This window comes from Eptatretus burgeri, chromosome 11 (genome assembly GCF_056783735.1).
Source record: "Eptatretus burgeri isolate ZD-2024b chromosome 11, Ebu_testis_v1, whole genome shotgun sequence".
Lineage (NCBI taxonomy): Eukaryota > Metazoa > Chordata > Myxini > Myxiniformes > Myxinidae > Eptatretus > Eptatretus burgeri.
In genome coordinates, this window is record NC_140971.1 from 19,682,129 (window position 1) to 19,702,994 (window position 20,866).

Sequence of the window (20,866 nt, forward strand, 5' to 3'; positions counted from 1 at the left end):
TTTTTTAAGGATGACACTTCATCACTATCGTACTGTTTTCTCAGTGCCATCATTGTTTGCAGGCCGTGCATCCATGTGGAAAGAAAAGTATTGAACACACTTGCATATCTGTGTGATGGAGATGCTAGGGTGGCCCTGAATGGATTGCAGATGGCCGTACAGTCCCAAGTGGCTTCTTGTCCTGGAGTAGAGGGACCCGAGCAGCCTCTTCACCCTCACAGCTGCTCCATTGTGCTCATAAGAGAGGAGCATGTAAAAGAGGGCTTGCAGAGATCCCATTTACTGTATGATCGAGCAGGTTTGACCTTTTTTTAATTGTTTGAGTCACAATGCCAATTTTATACTTTTTGTTATTGTGTAACTGAAATGCTTGGGTCTTGTGACAAATATATATATATATATATATATATATATATATATATATATATATATATATATATATATATATATATCCTCATGTACTCCATATATATATATATATATATATATATATATATATATATATATATATACATATATATATATATATATATATATATATATAATTACATACATATGTGTGTGTTCCTTATTCTTAGATGGCAAGTGACCCGTATTTTGCAGGTTGACCTGTTTTCTTTCTTTAAACACGCGGACCTGTTTTGGGATTGTTAAAAACCCGTATTGGATGGAAAGTATGAACAATTTCAAAAATGCAATGTTTAGCTTCCATTCCACTCACAGTCACATGGATTGACACACAGAGTGACAGATCTGTAGCGATCTCTATCTGATATGGAAGGTACCGCTCTAGTCTGACTCTATTAGCTGGGAGATGTCATGTGCTTAACCCATCCGACCAATTCCTTCAATCCTCATCCATACGCAGTCACTTCCTCTCATCTACCATTCGTTGTCACCCCAAATCAATCAGGAAACCTACTTGCTTTCCAATTTGCTGTTCGACTTCTTTCTGTGATATTTATCGGTACTTTCGAGTATTTTGAATGGTAGGATTCAATTAGGATTGTTTTCGTTCGTATACAGGGTGTCCACAAATTACCGTTCTAAATTCGAACCGTAATAAACATATGAATGAAATGGGATATCATGATGCAGTTGGATGTTTGTGATTGAATGAACATTTCTCAAAGTTTTATTGTCAAAATTTATCAAGATCGTCATATTGCATTCATCACCATTTATCATCACTTGATCTCTATAAACCAGGAAACGCTGCTCTTTGTTGTGGGCATGCTATTAGCAATAAATGTAACGTCACGCATCACAGGCAACAACTGGAAACGAAAAAAGTAAATAAAACTTTGAGAAATGTTCTTTGTTTGCAAAATGTTTTGTATGCATGTATGTACAGTATGTTGTCTTGCTTGGAACCTCTCTATCATTACCAATTAGTCAACCTATCGAATAGCGTTTTTACTATGTTTGGTTAACCCTTTGCGTGCTGCATTGTTTACGGCAGCATCGTTCCCTGTTGCTTGATTAATTTTTTTCATCAGACTGTGAATTTCAAGTAGTATTTGCAAAAAAACACAACTTGGGTGTCAAGTTAGACAGATAACCAAAATTAAAAGAAAAAGATTTATTGCTATTTTTATTTTTTGTCTTCATCGCAAATCTGCGACCGCAGCACACAAAGGGTTAAAAAACAAAACGAAACAAACCCTGCTTTTGATTCCTTCCAACCCGTTTTTTTGTCACCTTCAACTAGCCATGTGTGTCTTATTCTGATAATCTCTGATAAATGATGTCCTTTGCAATAATCCCAATAGCGAGATCGTGACTTGATACGGCTGAAAAGGAATTGATTAAATGAGCTAATCCACTCTCCCCATTTTTTCTTTTCCATTGCAAAGTGAACAAGGAATCCTCATTTGAATTTATGTGACTATTTCCTCTTTCTTCCTCTGTTTTTGTATATCTTTGACCTTTCCAGTAGTTTACGATTACAATCCATCTTTCACGGTATCATCATCCCCTCCGTCATTTCCCATTCTGATCCGTGACGTCGACGGTTCGTATTACTTCCCCAAGGATGTTTCTTACTCACAACTCCCAACATCACTTCCCAATATTTGATTGAGTTGTATATTGAAGTATCCTGAAAGAATGTTTCTCTGCTGATAGGCAGTTATTATTATTATTTATTATTTTTATTATTTTAAACAAAAAACTTTAAACAGAAGTTTGTGTGTTATCCATGAGCATGCTGTTCTTTTAATAGAGATTTAAGACAGATGTCTTGCTTGCCAAACCTCACTTCATCATGTTAAACATAACAATCATTACCACTGTGTTCAGATGAGATCATCAAATGCTAACCAAAAAAAATCTTAGAGACTGTCTTTATAGAAACTTTGATCACCTTCACCATATCCTTGAACGACAGCAGAACTAATGATTCACACTGTCATCTCCAATATAAAGTCAATTTGGCAATAACAAAAATTTTTTTTCGAGTTCCTGGATTAGCCATTATTATTACCCTCGCCAGACAGAAGAGAGGGTATTGGATTTGCATCTGTTTCTTTATGTGACTGCACAGAATGTGTTAACGTAGGCCACAAATGCCACCTATAGGTAGCCATTAGTACACGTTCTCTGTTTTGTTTTGTTTTTTTCCAACCGAATACCTCGATAAGGTATGTACAATTATGATGGAATGTGAGTACGTCTGTAAAGTATGTGGTACAATTAGATGCGAGTTCGTCTATAAAATAATACTGTAAAACCACACAAAACAAGTCCTAGCGAGGGGCTGCAATCTTTCATTGCTTGTTCTCGTTACCTCCGCCACGAAAGGTTGACTGAAGATATGTTTTTACCCTGTCTGTCTGTTGTGTTTGTCTGTTTGTGAGCAGGATATCTCAAAAATGTTGTGGATGGATTTAGTCTAAATTTGGTGGATAGGTTGGGTGAGTGACAAGAACAAATTTATTTTATTTTATGAAGATTTGGATCCAGATATGATCATTTATTTTAATTTTACAAGTGATTCTTCACCATTGAGAGATGGGCCAAAAATGAAATGGAGCATGATGTTTCAAAAAGTTGTGGACAAGCGATGGCAAAACTTGGTGGATGCATTGATTAGGTGACGAGAACGAGCCAATTTGATTTTGGTTCAGATCCAGATCCTGATCAGGCCGATCGGTGTGATACAAAATGTAAACTGTTCAGCCTGGTGGAGATATGCGCCTTTCCGAGTGCCATTCTAAATTGGACATGCTTTTGTGATAATTTTTTAAAATCTGATCGTCTAAATTCAATATGCATTTATATTTGAGCAATTTGATGAATTGTACACAAGGTATAGTTATAATATATAAATAAACTCTGCATTTGATTATTTTGTATCCTTTGTTATACTGTATTTTATTAAAATCTATGTGAAAAACTTTAATATTCAGGATAAAATGTTTTAAAATCCGATTTTATTCTGCTGTTTAACATCCTCAAGCTCAGTGTTTTGGGCCCTGTCACACCTTGACGTTTTAGCCAGCATATGGCAACATATCAAAATGTATGTAAAACGCTGGCGTACGCTGAACTATTGATGTTTTTTTCAGTTTTGGGCGTATTCATAACGAGTTGGACGTATGCATAACGTATTAGTAACGTACACAGAACGTTTCGATAACTTATATCAACGAATGCTTTGCGTGTTGTCGGCGTTCACAACGTATGCCCAATGATAGTCTAACGTATGCATAGCGTGCGGCAGCGTATCGCCGACGATCACGTGGCGTAGCCTATTAATAGGCTGCCGCTCAATGATTTAAATCATAACCGCACTAGACATCGAAGTGTCAACATCACCGTCATGCCCTGTCACACCTTGACGTTTTAGCTAGCGTATGCCAACATATGAAAAATTTGCCAAATACGCTGGCACACGTCGAATACGTTGTGGGTAAGTTTTGTATACGTTAAAAGCACGCTGGCATACCTCGTAGTACGGCGAGCTCGTCGACAAATTTTAAGCATGCTCAAAATTTGTTGACTTGTGCCAGCGTATGACTCGCACGTTCCGCATACGCTGGCCACAAGTTGTAGGCACGTTATGCAATCGTTGACACACGTTACTTGTAAGTTACTCATAAGTTGAAACGCGTCGAGGTAATGTTTAGTGTACCCGAAACTTATTTCTAACCTATGAGTAACGTGCTTTGAACCTATGTGTAACGTATCTGAAACGCATGTTGACGTATTTGATGGACGTCTTCCGGACGACCACAGAACTTGCTGAACGTGTTTCTAACTTACAGCTACCGTATAATGGCGTATTGGCAGCGTTTAGGGGAATTGGTATATAAAAATGGGCTTCACAGGAGGAACCCGTCAGTGTTTCAGACTCCATGGTGAGCAGATGTCCATGTCAGTAGTTGTAGTTGTAGTAGGTGAGCGTGCTGGGGAGGGTATGGGTGATGATGGATCCTCCTTGCGTCCGTGTCCACGGCCACGGACAGGAGACGCCTTTGCAGCATTCTTCTAAGTTTTCTTTGGCATTTAAAAAAAATGTTTTTCTATGCTGAACTATTGATGTTTTTTTTTCAGTTTTGGGCGTATGCATAACATATTAGTAACGTACACAGAATGTTTCGATAACTTACACCAACGAATGCTTAGCGTGTTGTCGGCGTTCACAACGTATGCCCAACGATAGTCTAACGTATGCATAGCGCGGCAGCGTATCGCTGACGATCACTTGGCGTAGCCTATTAATAGGCTACCGCTCAACGGTTTAAATCGCTGCCGCTCGACGATTTAAATGGACGCTGCCGCTCGACGATTTTAATCATAACCAAGCTCGACATCGAAGTGTCAACATCATCGTCATGCCGAAGAAAACTTCGAAGAATGCTGCCAAGAAGTCTCCTGGCCGTGGACGCGGGCGCGGGCGCGGGCGCAAGGAGGATCCATCATCACCCACACCCTCCCCATCACGCTCACCTACTACTACTGACATGGACCTACTACTGCTGCTACTGCTGCTACAACTACTACTGCTACGACTGACACGCTCACCTACTACTACTACTACTGATACTACTGACATGGATATCTACTCACCATGGAGTCTGAAACACTGACGGGTTCCTCCTGTGAAGCCCATTTTTATATACCAATTCCCCTAAACGCTGCCAATACGCCATTATACGGTAGCTGTAATTTAGAAACACGTTCAGTAAGTTCTGTGGTCGTCCGGAAGACATCAATCAAATACATCTACATACGTCAATATCCGTTGGAGATACGTTACACATAGGTTCAAAGCACGCTACTCATACGTTAGAAATAAGTTTCGGGTACGTTAAACATTACCTCGACGTGTTTCGACTCATGAGTAACTTACATGTAACGTGTGTCAACGATCGCATAACGTGCCCTACAACTTATGGCCAGCGTATGCGGAACGTGCGAGTCATACGCTGGCATACGGCGAAAAATTTTGAGCATGCTTAAAATTTGTCGACGAGCTCGGCGTACTACGACGTATGCCAGCGTGCTTCAGCATGCTCTCAACGTATAGCAAACTTACCCATAACGTATTCGACGTACGCCAGCGTTTTAGACAAATTTTTCATACATCTGGATACGCTGGCTAAAACGTCTAGGTGTGACAGGGCTTTTACCAATTTTTTGTGGGTGACAGCGATTCCAAACCTCCAAACGATTTGTAGATCACTATGTATCACTGTCATTGGTTAGGGTTAGGTTCTATGACATGAGCAGGGTGAAACATGGCTTTCCTCTAATGGTTGCTCCTGAGGGCAAGTTGCAGTGTGTGACATCATTTTACAATGCAGGGAATCTAATGTTACCTTTTCTTTCCCCATGGACCCTCCCCCCCAACCCCTCTCCTCGATGGCCTTACTGATCTCTTGGTCTGCTCTCTACAGGTTGGGAACTACTTTAGTTCATTCATATTCTTATATCCTTAGATCCATGCATGCAAGCTCTCGTCGAGATCAACATTTGTTTTTGTATATATTTTACTTTTTCAGAAAGAAATCTATATTTTGAACATTTTGGATACTTGGTTCTTCTCAACAATAGCATACGTTCACAATTAATTATGCCGATATCATGTGAAGCTTTGGGTTTTAATTTCCCGAAAATTGCCACTTCATCTGGCCCTTGATAATTTTTCATGGTTGTAAAATAAATATATATATATATATATATATATATATATATATATATATATATATATATATATACACTGTGTATATTTTTCTTCTCTCTCTCCTTCCTCTCCAGTCCTCCCCTTTTTCTACCCTATCTTCTCCCTTCCTCACTACTTCCTCCCCATTGCTTGCCTTTCCTGCCCTCCCTTTCATCTCTCTCCCTCCCTCCCCTATCCCTTCCTCCCATTCTTGTCTTGTTCTTTTCTAATTTGGTTGACATCTCAGGAAATAATTTTCTGAGAATCACTGCATTAAGTGATTATAATCAAGAGAATCATGAAATTACATTATATTGTGAATGGGTCAGATGTGGAAACTATAAAATGCTGAAGCAGGTGCTTCACGAATGGCCAATTTTAATGTGGTGGTGCTGAGTGGTTTGCAATGCCTCATAGCTCAAGACACATGGTTTACACCATGCTGGTTATTAAGCAAGGTAATTAACCTAGATGGAATCCCCAAGAAAAAAATAATTGTACCGTTTCAGTGGAGGTGGAAAACCAGATGAAATGTCCTTACCCTCTCTAATCATTAAATTGGACTCAACCAACCCACCTCATCCCCCCCCCCCCCACCCATTTGAGCTGCACATCAGACCACGTGGCAATAAAAACTCACTGCGGTGACATCCCTCATCCTTCTGGCAGACAGGCAGCAGTGTTTTCCCTTGTGCCGTGCAAAGTCCTTCCTTTGCACACCTGAGCTCCTATCCAACTACAAGATTCTCATCTGCACTTGGACGGAGTACTGCTCGACCCTCTGGGCTGGCTCCACTGCCTCACATCTTGCTAAGCTTTATGCCATGGAAACCAAGGCTTTCAACATCATTGGAATCTCTCGCGATGAAGTGAGTCTGTGGGCCGATCACTTAGCCATCACCGACAGGTCGGTGGTCTCTCTGTCTTCTTCCGCCTCATTTCTGGCTGGTCTTGCATCCTTAGTATGTATCTCTGTTCTCTCCATGCTTTGTTTCTCCCAGATACCTGCAGGATGCATGCGGTCCACCAGCAACACCCTCTTGGTGAAATTGCCAAAATCCAGAACCGCTGCTCACTTCCACTCAATGATTCCTCTTTTCCCACCTTTGGAACCACCTTCCACACTCTCTTCAATCTCATTCTTCCCTCCTGGTTTTCAAAACAACTTCACCACCATCTCCAGTCATCCCCAGTACATTGGTTGGCAAATTATTTTGGTTTGCTTTGGCGGGAACAATCGTCTGGGTGGTTGACAGGCTTCTGTTCTCTGCAGGTTATGTGGTTTTTCCGTGTGAAACATAATCTGTGGCTGATGCTCACCATCACAGCCAGAGGGTGCAAAGAGTATATATATATATATATATATGTATATATATATATGTATATATATGTATATATATGTATATATATGTATATATATGTATATATATGTATATATATGTATATATATGTATATATATATATATATATGTATATATATGTATATATATATATATATATATATATATATATATATATATATATATATATATATATATATATATACATATATATATACATACATATATATACATACATATATATACATACATATATACATATATACATACATAAATACATACATACATACATACATACATACATACATAAATACATACATACATACATACATACATACATACATATATATATATATATATATATATATATATATATATATATATATATATACATATATATATGCATATATATACATATATATATATATATATATATACATATATGGGGGTTGACTCAGCCTGTCATCCTTCCGAGGTCAGCGAAATGAGTACCAGTATACTGGGCCGGTGTATACCCCGGTTAAAATAAGTGTACCATATCCCTGTGTCGTAAGAGGCGACCAGGGTTGCGTCAGGAAGGGCATCCGGCGTAAAACATGTGCCAAATCACAATGCGGATCATACGGATGATCCGCTGTGGCGACCCCGAATGGGAGCAGCCGAAAGAAGAAGATATATATATATATATATATATATATATATATATATATATATATATATATATATATATATATATATATATATATCTGGTTATGAAATATTGTTGCGGAAATGGCCATTATTGTGTTATTAAATATAGGATTAGCCCAGATTCCCCCTTAAATGCATGTTTCGTCAGCTTGTTCGGTAAATGGGCGTTACATGTGTGTTTGGAGGTGTAGCAGGCTGTCCATTGTTTATACAGTGGTGGTGTGCCAAGAGGAGGTTTCTTCTTCTTCCTTCCCCCTCTGAACCATTCCCCGCCCAGCGCTCTGAGAGTGTCGGTCGCGAGAGGTGTCGGCAGCCGATTGGTGGAGGGCAGCTGCAATTTTGAGCGATGGACCAATCACAGGTCCCCGGGGGAGTGTCCAGAGAGCGAGCGCTGGGAAGGAAAGGGTGGAACTGCCAGAGTGTTGAGTCGCGATCTGCTGTATAAGGGACGGCTGTGTCAGTCGGGCGATCGGCAGTAAGAAGAACTGCATGAGGGTTTTTGCGATCGGCTTTCTCATGAAAAGGCCGCCCCAAAAGGCAAAAGGAACTGGCTGCTTTGTGAGTCTGGGATCTGCTTTCGTGAGAAGAGCGAGCCCCAGGAAGGCAGGAAGAACTGCCTGAGCGGCGAGTCGAGCGATCGGCAGTAAGAGGAGCTGCATGAGGGTTTTATGCGATCGGCTTTCATGAGAAGAGCGAGCCCCAGGAAGGCAGGATGAACTGCATGAGGGGAGTCGGCGATTGACTTTTATGAGGAGGTCATCGACAGGTTCATCCGGAGTCCAGTGACGGAGCCTCTGACTGTCCCTACTCACAGCACGGCTCGACACATCTTGTAATCCCGTCGATCTGCCTGCGGCGCCCAACACCCCGATTTGGCCTAGTCTGGTGAGCAGGCCAGGCCTGGATTTGTATGCTGGACCTTGTGAAAAGCCAGCTGAAGCACACCATGGATCTTCCGCTCTTGTGCCGTCGACCTTACGGGGGCTGAACGCGCTGACGCTGGTACGCAAGCGGTGCCGGGAGAAGGAGTACGAGCGCCATTTTGCCACGCTGCATGCTCGAGCTGGGTGCTCGAATCCGACATCGGCTTGTCACGAGCCGCATTCGTGCCTTTGACACTTTTCCTCTCATCCATGAGGCATCACCAAGTACTCCGTGTCTTGTCTGCATGTTGTCTAAGGTTTATCTCGCTAGGGTTCCCTTCGAAACCCGTAGCTCCCTAGTTAAGAGTGGGTTATAGAATGATAATAACATTGTCGTGAATGTTTTGCTTGTGTCGTGTTCCCCGATGTGTCCCCAATAAATCTGGCTGATTCGTATGAAAGTTGCCGCTTTGAGTTTATTCGTGCCCCGCTGAGGAACAATTCACTCGATTTGTATTTAAAACCAAAATGGTTACGGACTGGCAGACTTCGCTCTGTCTCTGACAAACCCAGTCTGTAACCGGGGTCTACTTCGCCAACTGGCAAGGCACAGGTGTATTTTGGTATCGTGATCTGAGGCGTGTAACCTGAGACCTGTGCCGAGCCAGCCGGTGTTATAACCCCGGAGACGGCGGTGCTGTTAAGTGACGCCGAATCTTCAACATTTGGCTGTCAAGAGTAGGGTGTGAATGCTGCCACCTCCGAATCGTTTACAATATGTCATTTCACATTTGTTGCGTTTACTCGCTGTTTGACCGACCTTTTCTTGAGACATTTTTAATGTAAAAAGGAGACCAAACTTTTAGAGAAGAGTGAATTTTGAAGCCTTACTTGAGGACACTGAGTTATTACTTATGTATTTTTTTTTTTTACTTGAGACTTTGTGGAACAGTGTTCATACTTCTTCCTGTGTGCTTGATTCAGGAGAGGAACATTACAACTGTATTTCTGCTCTTCACAAGTCACTGCGAGGTTCTGATGAAAATGCTGGACTGTACTGGCTTGCACGCATGCTTGAGGGGGGCGAGAGCCCCCTTTTCATCGCTCGACGCCTCATTTGTTTTGCTTGTGAAGATGTAGGTAAGGGATTCCTCGTGATTATCTATCTTTGTTTCTCTGTGCTATTTTAAAAAACATTCCTATTGTTGTTCTGTCTTTTATTTGTTATCTTAACCATTCCATGAGAGTAAAACCTCTTGCAATATGAGTTCCCTTTCAAGGAACTTCAATGCACAGGAGGAGGCCATTTGAGCCATCAAGTCTGCAAAATGGTTGCCAACCTGGAGTTGTTTGTCCATGCTCTATCCTTTCTTTTAAATGCTGAGTGTCAAGTGAAGAAGCAGCATGTACTACTTCTTAAGTCTTTGTCATGACTCAGTCGGGGTTCCGACTGCCAACCTACCATGCTCAGATTGAAGGCTCTAACCATTGTGTCATTGAGTCTGGTAAATGTTTTGTTTATGAAAGACCACAAATGCTTTGTTTTTTTTGCATTTTTTGATTGAGAAAAGTGGCAAATTCCTGTTTCCAACCTCAATACAAGGCTACAACTCTTGTCCATGAAACCGTGTCAGCCGACAGCGGTGGACATGGTAAACGATGGATCTCATCTTGTGGGTGTTAACATGGGAGATTCAGTTGTGGATGTTTTTTGTCTCTCTGATGAAGGTACTATAATTATGATTCCTTTTGATGTCTTCCTTATTCATGTGAACATAAATAATGGGGGATAATTCTTAAAATTTGGTCCTTTTATAATATAAGCAGTTTATTTGTATATCATCTTACTATGATGCCCTATACACACAAAATAATTTAAGTATCACAGCGAGGTTCTAAAGTAGTTTCACGATCCACTGTGCAGTCATTATTTCTGCACAATATATTTTGTAGTCATTAGTTAGTAAAGCAGAATAATTGGTCTTTTCACACTTCCTGAATCGGACATGCCTTTGTTATAGTTTATTTATCAGCTCATCATTTGACACGATACGAGAGTAATCTCATGTTGGCCGAGTGTTAAGAACACCTGAATAAGTTTAAGTCTGACTTAAAGCAACGGTAAATATTTGGATTCAGGTCAGGTATGGGAGCATGTGCCAGAACAGCGCGTCACTGCGTCCACTTTCCGCCGGTACTCCAGGGGCCTCCGTCTGGCCATCCCCCAGGCAGATGCCAGCCCCATCCCCATCTCCTTGAGATGATGGTCAACCTGCTGCAACCACGAAGAATGTGGTCGGCCCACTGGCCTCCTCCACTCATGAGACTCCCTCACTGAGAGAATCTGGTGAGCAGGATCAGCGTCAGGAAAACGAGCCACATGTCCATACAGCCGCAACTGACGCTCACGGACTATGCAGGTAACAAATCTCATCCGAGTCTCTCTCAGCAACCGCTCGTTGGACACAAAATCCGACCAGCGATAGCGAAGGATTCTCCGAAGAGACCTGGTACCAAAGGAATTAAGTCTCCGTCTCAGATCCTTGGTCAGAGTCCAAGTCTCTCATCCGTAGAGCAAGACTGGAAGTACCAAGGACCTGAAGACTCGGACTTTCGTCCTCCCGCACAGGTACCGGCAGCGCCACACCCCATGATCCAGTGAATCCATGACTCCCCAAGCCTGACCCAGACGTCTATTGACCTCTGACTCACAGCCAGCAGAGACATGAATATCACTGCCAAGGTAAGTGAATCTCTCCACGATCTCAACATCCTCACCACAAACAGACACAGACAGGACAGCAGCATCCAAGATGTCACCGAAAGCCTGGATCTTAGTTTTGACCCAAGAAACCCGTAATCCCAGCGGCTCCGACTCTTCATTCAGCACCTCGAGGGCCCCCAAAAGAATATCTAAAGTCTCCGCAAAGATGACTGCATCATCAGCAAAATCAGGGTCCGAGATCTTGACATTCCCAAACGATGCACTGCAGCTTGATCTCTCCGACATCCTCCATAAAATCCAGTCCATACAAGTGCTGTAAAGTGTGGGGGCCAGTACACACCCCTGACGAACTCCAGTAACAACTGGAAATAAGTCAGAGATGGTACCACCACACTTCACAGCACTCTCAGTACCAGAGTAGAGTTCAGACATCAGATCGATCAGTTTTGGAGGCACCCCACGAAGACCAAGAATCCTCCAGAGGACATCCCGATTCACTGAATCGAACGCTTTACAGAGATCAACATAGGCTGCAAGCAGCCCCTGCCGAAACTCTCGTCTGCGTTCGGTGAGGACCCGAAGAGCAGGGATACGGTCAATCGTTGACCTTTTTGGTGTAAAGCCTGACTGCTCTGGATGCTGGTGCTCAAGCAGATGGTGGCGAACCCTATCAAGAATTATCCGAGCAAAGACCTTGCCCGGCACTGAGAGCAGCGTCACCCCTCGGTAGTTGTTGCAGTCTTGGCGATCTCCCTTCCCTTTCCAGGGAGGAACAACAAGGCCCCTCTTCCAATCAGTTGGGATGATGCTTGTGTTCCAGGCAGAGCACAAAACTGCATGCAACGACACGAGCGCAGTATTTCCACCAGCCTTGAGAAGTTCGGCATGGATGCCACAGATCCCTGGAGCTTTGCCCCGTTTCAACCGGTTCACCGCAGCCCGTGTTTCCACAAGCGAAGGTGGACCACAGTTGATTCGAGGGTCAGCAACAGGGATTATCACACCCTTGAGGTCCAACTCGACAGCTGGGGGATCAGCCTGGTACAACCGCTCAAAGTAACCGGCCCAGCGGGCCTTCACTTCAGACTCCTCTGTCAAGAGCCCACCACTCTCTGCTCTAACTGCAGTGCTCCGTGGGATGGGCTTGGATGACGCAATGCGTGAATTCCCCTGTAAGCGGGACGAGAATCACCTGTCCACAGGTGATGCTCTACCCCCTCACAGATTTCTCGCACATAGGCCTCCTTGCCCACCCTCGGTGCACGTACAGTTTTACGCCTCAGCTCCCTGAACAGCTGCTCTGCCATTCAGCCTGGCCCTGCGACTCTCGTCAATGGTATCCAGAGTCCCTTGAGAGACAAAATTCTTCTTTGCCCTGCGGTGAGTTCCAAGACATCCACCGGCAACATCAAGGACGGTGGTCTTGAAGGCACTCCACAACTCTTCAGGGCCCCCCAAACCACCCAGACCCCCCAAGTGTCCACTCAGCCTGTTCGCAAACTCCTCAGCTACTCGCTCATCCCTGAGCTTGCCAACATCCAGCCTAGGCTGGGATGGTACCATTCTCCAGGATTTAAGGTGCAGCTTTAGAGTTGCTACAACAAGCCTGTGGTCAGTATTGAGGAACTGAGCACTCCGGTAGACCCTGCGGTTCTGGATCATCCTCCAACGACCGTCAATGAGGACATGGTCAATCTCCTTTGCCACACCGCCAGCGTTGGAATACCAAGTCCAGCGATGAGCTTGTGGGCGCTGAAACCATGAACCAGCCTCCCTCAGTCCATGACTTCTTGCAGAGTCAAGGAACTTAGTGCTATTCTGGTTCATAGTTCCTGACCCATAGAGACCAACACACCTCATGGCCATCCCTATCAGTTCCAGTCGATGCATTGAAATCCCCCAAGACTAGAAGTGTATCTCGTCTGGGGCACTGATCAACCACAGACTTGAGCGTGTCGTAGAATGCGTCCTTCATGGTGAGATCACTTGCCTCAGTCGGAGCATAAACAGAGACCAGGGAAATGACACCTAAGGAGTGACGAATCCTTAATCTCATAATACGCTCGTTGACCGGTGTTATCTCAATTATCATTGGGGTCAGCTTATTGGACACAGCTACAGCAACTCCTTGGGTATGATAACCATCAGAGCGACCAGACCAATAGTAGGTGTAACCACCCACCATTATCTCGCAGCAATCCGGTCTCCGAACCTCAGAGAGAGCTGCAATTGCGATGTCCAAACGCTTGAGCTCAGATGATAACAGACAGGTGATCATCCTCTCTTAGGGCTAGGACATTCCAGGCACCCACCCGAAGGGACCACCTCAGGTTAACCCAAGGAGACCGCCGTCTGGTGGACGACACCTCAGCACCACTCCGACACACTCTCCTGCAATCTGACCCAGGGATGTTACCCCGTGGTTTCCCTCCTATCATCAAAGATTGGGGGTCCCGAAGGCTTTGCCCCAATCCCGTCATCCGGTGAGCTGCCCTGCGAAAGGAAGCTGCACAGGAATTACCCCCACAGAGTGGGTTTTCAGATTTTTTTTTTTTGCGTTTTTGTTTCTTGCGGAATGAAGGGTTTTACGGTGGCCGGAGTGCAAATTCTGCCACCAACCTCCTAATAAAAAAGTAACCCAACTGCAGGAGGACGTCCGCAGACACAGTTGGGCACTCGATATGGATGGCCGTTGGCTCACAAGGAGCTCCTCCGCCCTTTGACAGGTTTTGTTTTTAATCCTGCTGGGTGTCTATATGCAAACACCCTCCTCACCAGAAAACCTGGTGGGGGAGACGGTTTAGTCGCCGACAACCCGACCATGGAACAGGTTAGTACAAGTTTACATGGTACCTGTAGCAGGTCACAGATCTCACCTGACCTGACACAAGCACAAGTATTTGGATTCTAAGCTCTGGAAACTGAGAAGAATTACCATGTTTATATCAGACTGAATAAAAACCAAGCTGGCTGATGAAAGACCAGTCAGGGTGTGATCCTGTCCTTCCGAGTATGGCCGAAATGTGATATCAAAAAGAAAAAACACACGGAGTTAAAAATTCTATCCACACTCTTAAATTCCCTCTGGGTAACTTTGGATGTATTCAAACCGAGCTTATGCATATATTAATATGATCCTGAGTGTCAAGTGATCTGGTCAACTACTGCCATTACATAAGGTAATCACTTATGCTGGTTTTATTTTTGTTTCATCCAAAGGCCTGGCTGATCCAGCGGCGCTCTCTCAGGCAGTCGCAGCTTTCCAGGGCTGCCACCTGATCGGCATGCCTGCGTGTGAGGTGAGGACTGTTGTGCTATAATGGGGATTTCCTCTTGTGCTTTGCAACATTTGGTCAGACTTTTGTGTTCTATATTTTTGGTGTACGAGTCGATGTGGGGTAGAAGTCCAATTGGTTCATTTCCCCCTTTTTATTATTTCCTTCTTTCATAGATAAGTGAATTTGGAGTAAAAGCATGAAGCTTGATCAACGACTGTAGTAAGTAAAACTGTCAGTCAGTCAGAACAATGGAGGTGTTAATTCGGGCCTGACACTGTCACAATGCATCGCTGCCTACGGTATTTCCAGGGTCATGAATATTAATGAGCTATTTTGTGCATATTATTTGAACTATTTTGTGGGACAACCTTTCAGATATATTAGGAATGTAAATAATTTTTCAACATATTTGTTATAATATTGTTAGTCACCAGGCCATCCTGGTTGCCCGGTTCGATTCCAGCGAGTCGTGTAAAAACGATCATGACAGTCCCCCGCCGCAGGGACCTTCTATCAGATCCCGCGTCCAGAGCCGCATTACCGTGCAGATGGAGGTCCTTGGGAGGAGCGAGTGCCATGCCAATCGGCAATCACGTGACAGATCTTAATCTTCAGCCGAGCTACCAAGTCCCAGGATGCAATCTGTTCCACTCAACTCCACTCAATTAGCCAAACAGTATTTATAAGAGCTGTTCGATGGAACCACTCAGAATGAGGTACAACATCCAGTCTGTCTAAAAGTGAGAAATTTACAACATCTCTTCATTTACTCCTTTCCAGTGCACACCTCTTTTTATCCTTCTTGGAGGGAATCCACAGTAATTCTTTCTTAGAAACTTGACAAAGGATAGAGTCCGTAAGTTGTTGACAAATGGTCAGATTTTCCTTTTAAGACTGCAACTGGATTCCATCCATCCATCCATCCATCCATCCATTGGGACCATACTCTGTGCAGAGTGTTTGTGCTGCTTAAGCAGTCTCCTTGGCTGTTGGACACAATCCTGGATGGGTCACCACTCTGACACAGTATACCAGCAAGCTAGCACTCATTTTGCTGACCTCACAAGGATGACAGGCAGAGTCAACCCCACCTGGTATTAATTCAATAGCCGAGTGGGATTTCAACTCAAGATCCTAGGATCCCATGCCCACCACCCTAACCATTAAGCCAACACCAGGCATGCAACTGGATTGACCTCCATTTTTTCAAAACAATGCATCAAACATTTCCTGAAATTGAACAAACAAGAATTCCTGTTAATGTATGATATATTTCTTGATTTTCTTTGAAACTTTTTGAAATTTTGATTACATTCAGAACTTTCAGGACTTTGATTTTTGTCTCTGGAAAAACCATTATCAACCAAAATTAAGCAATTAAAAAAAAAATTCTAATTTACAAATTGTGCTGATTTGTATTGATTTGTAATGGTATAATTTGTGTCTGACCATATTTTATCTAATCTGTGCACTTATTTTATTGATAATACAAAAGGATTGGCAATATATATGATAATGAAATGATGAGGCAATCGTCTTGTTGTTGTCTTGGAGGAATTATGACTAATCCTATTTCTAAAAGTGTTTTCGAATGAAAACCTGTCTGAAAATAACATTTCATGAGGTTAAAATATTACAGATCTCATTCAGGCTTCTTGGGGTGCGGAAAGTGAATGACTTGCAAATTCTATGTAGTAATGTACCCAATGACTTTTGACCTCAAAATGACTTTAAATGCAAAACTCCAGTGTGGCATCCCCCCGGGTGATGATTGTCACATCCCAAGGAACATTTTAAGCATGGATGTTGGCCATTAACAAAAAATGCCATCAAAACTTTTTTTTTAGATCTTTTTGTTCGGCCCAAGACAGCAGACTATATCTTTACTTCAGTTTCTGATGTGACCGTAACTCAAACAAGCCTGCTGCCTGCGATGCGTTCATCATTTCGAAAGGGATGGAGGCCGAGTGAAGATCCTTGACCAAACCACCCCATTTGTGCCCTCATAACGAGGTTTAATTTTGCATTAATTTCCAACATCTCTGGATTTGGTCATGCCACTGTTATTTGTTCCATTCTGGACTGTGCACCAAGCCAACATTTCGATGGTTTACAATAGCGTTTATTGAAGAGATAACGAAGAGCAGAGGACAAATAAACAATGTTTCAATGAGTAAAATCCTGTACAGACTAATCCCCGCAACGACGAATAATCCCGTCAGGCTTGTGCGGTATCTTAAGGCCCACACTCTCACAATTGGGAGGAAAGATGGAGGAAGATGAGACTGAAAGAAACCTGTCCACGCCCTATGTTTGTGCATGGTTGTTGCAGTTACAGCGGAACCAGTGAGCTTTGTGCGGGCAAGACATATTGCGTCCTGGTTCAGGCTCTGGGTTTGCTTCAGGTCGTGCTCTGTTATTTCTGGTGCTGTCTCGGGGATGCGGAGATGGTTCTCACTCAGGTGCAGTTTCGCCCTTACAGTGCTGACACTTGAGAATCGCTCATCGCAACCTTAACTTGTCTCAACTTGGTTAACTTGCCCAACGTCCAAAGCTGAAGCACTCTCTCAAGAAGAAGAAGAAGGGTCTCAACTCGCTCATCTCTCAATAATGTGCCAATGATCTATCCTTTCTTTTTTTATATTGTCAGAGAGCAGGAGTGGCTTCGAGACGGTTTTCATCAGTGGGCGGGGTGATTTTCGCCACATCCCTCGGGCCTTTCGCCAACACTAGTCCGTGCTCTGAGGGCGAGAAAATTAAAGCACATTATAGACAAATTGCAAAGGGGAACAATTTAGAGAATTGAGGTGCGGGGAATGTAGGAGCTGACACATATAATGGCAGGGGCATGTTGGATTCTGTTAAACGACTCTTTGTGACATGACCTATCATGTCACACAGAAACTAACACTTATGCTATACATTTGTTAATGACACAACTGTTTTGATTTATTACCTTTAGTCCCTTTGGACGTCTCCACAACAATATAAATAGGAATATTCAATATTAAGGAAATGCCTGCAAAATGTATGGCTCATTCGTATCCTTCGATGAAAATCACAATTTTATATGAGAGTAACTTCATCACAGTTCGCCAACTGTGCATTGCAGTGAAAACACCGGTGTTCTGACAATGTGCTCGAACCTTCATTGTATATGCCTGGTGTTTGCTTAATGGTTCGGGTGGCAGGCTTTGGATCCTAGGGTCCTGAGTTCAAATCCCGCTCAGCTGTTGAATTAATAACAGGTGGGGTTAACTCGACCTGTCATCCTTCCGAGTCGGCAAAATGAGTACCAGCTTGCTGGGATTGAATGAGCCATTCGAGTATCCTGCGTCAGAGTGACGATCCAGCCAAGGAGAAGGCTGAGGCAGCACCAACGCTCTGCAGAGTATGGTCCCAATCTCCTCCTTCATTGGCTTGCGGTGGTGATCTTGGACTAGATTTCTCTTGATGAAAGCAGGTTAATAGAGCTATAACTCAATAACTGATAAAATTAAAAATAAAATGACTGAGTAAATGACTTCCGGTTCATGTCTTCTGCACGTGGATATTGGTTTGGCGGTTTCTCCTTCCACTTCATCAAAGCTTAGTTTTCTGGACCAGATCCGTCGTGTCTGTTATATTTTCGTCCCTGTGTTGCTGTTTGTGTTCTCTTCCCATTTTCCATGTTAAACTATGCTTTGTTGTCTGTTGTATTGTCTAACTTGTGTCTGTGTAGCTCAGGCTTGGTCCTCAGTTTGTTGGTGTGCAAATGCTGTCTTCTCTGAGGCCAAGTACCTGGTTTTGCTTCTTTTTTTTTTTTTTTGTATACCTTGGTCGAGGCTCGTATGAGAGCTAACACACAACTCACAGCAAGGAGGCATGAGACGAGGGGCGGGAGTGGAAGGGACAAGACAGTGGGGAACAGACACATTAGGTGAACTGTGGAAGGGAGAGGGATGGGGATGGGACGGGGAACATGGCGAAGAGAAGATGGACATTACAGGGACTTTCAGGAAGGAAAGCAGGGGAATTGAAGGAAGTGGGCTTGGGTGGATTATCGGGGGTAGAAAAGATCGAGGATTTGGATGGGGGAAGATAAGAGGTGGTGGTGAATAGCTGTTTTGAAAGCCTGGAGGGAAGAATGGGAAAGAATAGAGTGAGGAAGTTTATTCCAAAGGCGGGAAAAAGAGGAATGAAAGAGTGAAGATGAGCAGTGATTCGTGATTTTGGTAGTTTTACCAGAAGGGGGTTGTTGGCGGACCTTGAGCGCCCTGTGGAAATGTGGTGGGGACAAATCGCAGAGAGAGCAGGAGGGGGGGCAAGGCTGGAGAGGAGTCTGTAGAAGACAGAAAGACCAACGACCAACCTGCGGTGATTGAGTGAGAGGCCCAAAGACTCAGCTTCATTGCGGGAGATGCCGATGATCTTAAATGCCCTGGTTTCGACAGCGTGAAGCCGAGAAAGGTGGACGGCAGGAGCACCACCCCAGAGGGGAGAGCAGTACTCCATCAGGCTACGGACAAAAGCTTTGTAAGTGGTCAGGAGCTCAAGAGGGCCGAGGAAGGACTTTGCGCGACGGAGGATTCCCAGTCGGCGACTGGCTTTTGAGGCGAGGTTGGAAATGTGACTTTCCCAGGAAAGGTCATGGCAGATATTGAGACCCAGAAGCTTGAAAGAAAAGACTTCTTCCAGAGGATTGTTGAGAAAGTGGATGGGGGGGTTTCTAAACGGTCCTTTCGAAGAGACATAGTGAGAGTGTGAGATTTGTCTGGATTGAAAGACATGTTCCACGTGTTGGACCAGTTTGTGATTTTATCCAGATCTGCAGTGTGCGAAGAAGCTGCTGCTTGCCGGTCTGAGGGATGACAGATGGTACGGCAGAGGGTGGAGTCGTCGGCAAAGAGAAATAGTGGATTTTGGAGTGGATTGGAGTGTACTGTATTAAAATGTATAATTTATGTACAAACATTATTTTCCATAATTGTTATGTGTCTTTAACCTTCTAAGAAATTTCCAACTGATTAAATGAGAAAATAAAACCTTTGTTCAGTTGGTCTGTCTCCTATCCTGTGTTGGTGCAGGTCATCCTTGCTCAATGTGTCACTTACCTGGCCAGGGCAGAAAAGTCTGTGGAGGTGTATCAAGCGTACGCAGCAGCAAAGGCCTGTGTGAGGGAACATCAAGGCCCATTACCACCCGTACCATTCCACCTCCGCAACGCTCCCACGGCCCTCATGAAAAACCTTGGGTACGGCATTGGGTATAAATACAACCCCAACTTTGAAGGTCCGGTGGAGCAGCGATACATGCCAGCTGAGCTGAAGAGTGTAAAGTTTTTCTGAACAGTATCATTGCTTTACATTGTAACTTCACGATTACAGGCCCAAGATTTGGGTGAAACCGTCGGCACAGCAACAGTTTGAATCAAATACAGGGAACCTGCTCATACTGATCTGAAGTTAAACGAGTACATATGTTTGTAAATCCAAAATGGTAGGTTATATCCCCACCCTCCCCCCTTTTACCATCTAATAAAAATTTGTTTTATTCTCGTGATTGATGTGTTCAATCCAGTACTTAACATCATGTCACTTGCTTGTCCATCGGGCTGGGAGGATGGCCTGGAGTCTTTGCCTTTAAGGTATGTACACTCGCCTCTAGGCTGTCGAGCCTGGGTTTGAATCCCAACGCACATATAACTTGTCATCCCTGTATTGCATGGCAGTGCGATTCATTAATCTGCATGCCGTCCCTCAGATGGACGTCAAACTGGGCGGTATTCGTTATCCCGTCTGCCGGTATTCGTTGGTGGACAT

The 20,866-nt window shown here is 43.7% G+C and overlaps 1 protein-coding gene across 3 annotated transcripts in view; it reads left to right on the forward strand.

Annotated features, from left to right (window-relative positions):
• WRNIP1 (WRN helicase interacting protein 1) overlaps positions 1 to 20,606 on the forward strand; it is a 36,744-nt gene extending 16,138 nt beyond the window's left edge. Inside the window, exons 4-8 of one of the 3 annotated variants that reach the window (XM_085845417.1) lie at positions 45 to 298; positions 10,047 to 10,202; positions 15,007 to 15,086; positions 15,239 to 15,284; positions 20,132 to 20,263. In XM_085845417.1, the coding sequence (XP_085701543.1) occupies positions 45 to 298; positions 10,047 to 10,202; positions 15,007 to 15,086; positions 15,239 to 15,265 (517 nt within the window). In that variant the 3' untranslated portion in view covers positions 15,266 to 15,284; positions 20,132 to 20,263. Of the gene's footprint in view, positions 1 to 44; positions 299 to 10,046; positions 10,203 to 15,006; positions 15,087 to 15,238; positions 15,285 to 20,131 lie in introns of all 3 variants that reach the window. The other 2 variants (XM_085845415.1, XM_085845416.1) reach the window with 2 other exon arrangements.
• The last annotated feature ends 260 nt before the right edge of the window (positions 20,607 to 20,866 follow it).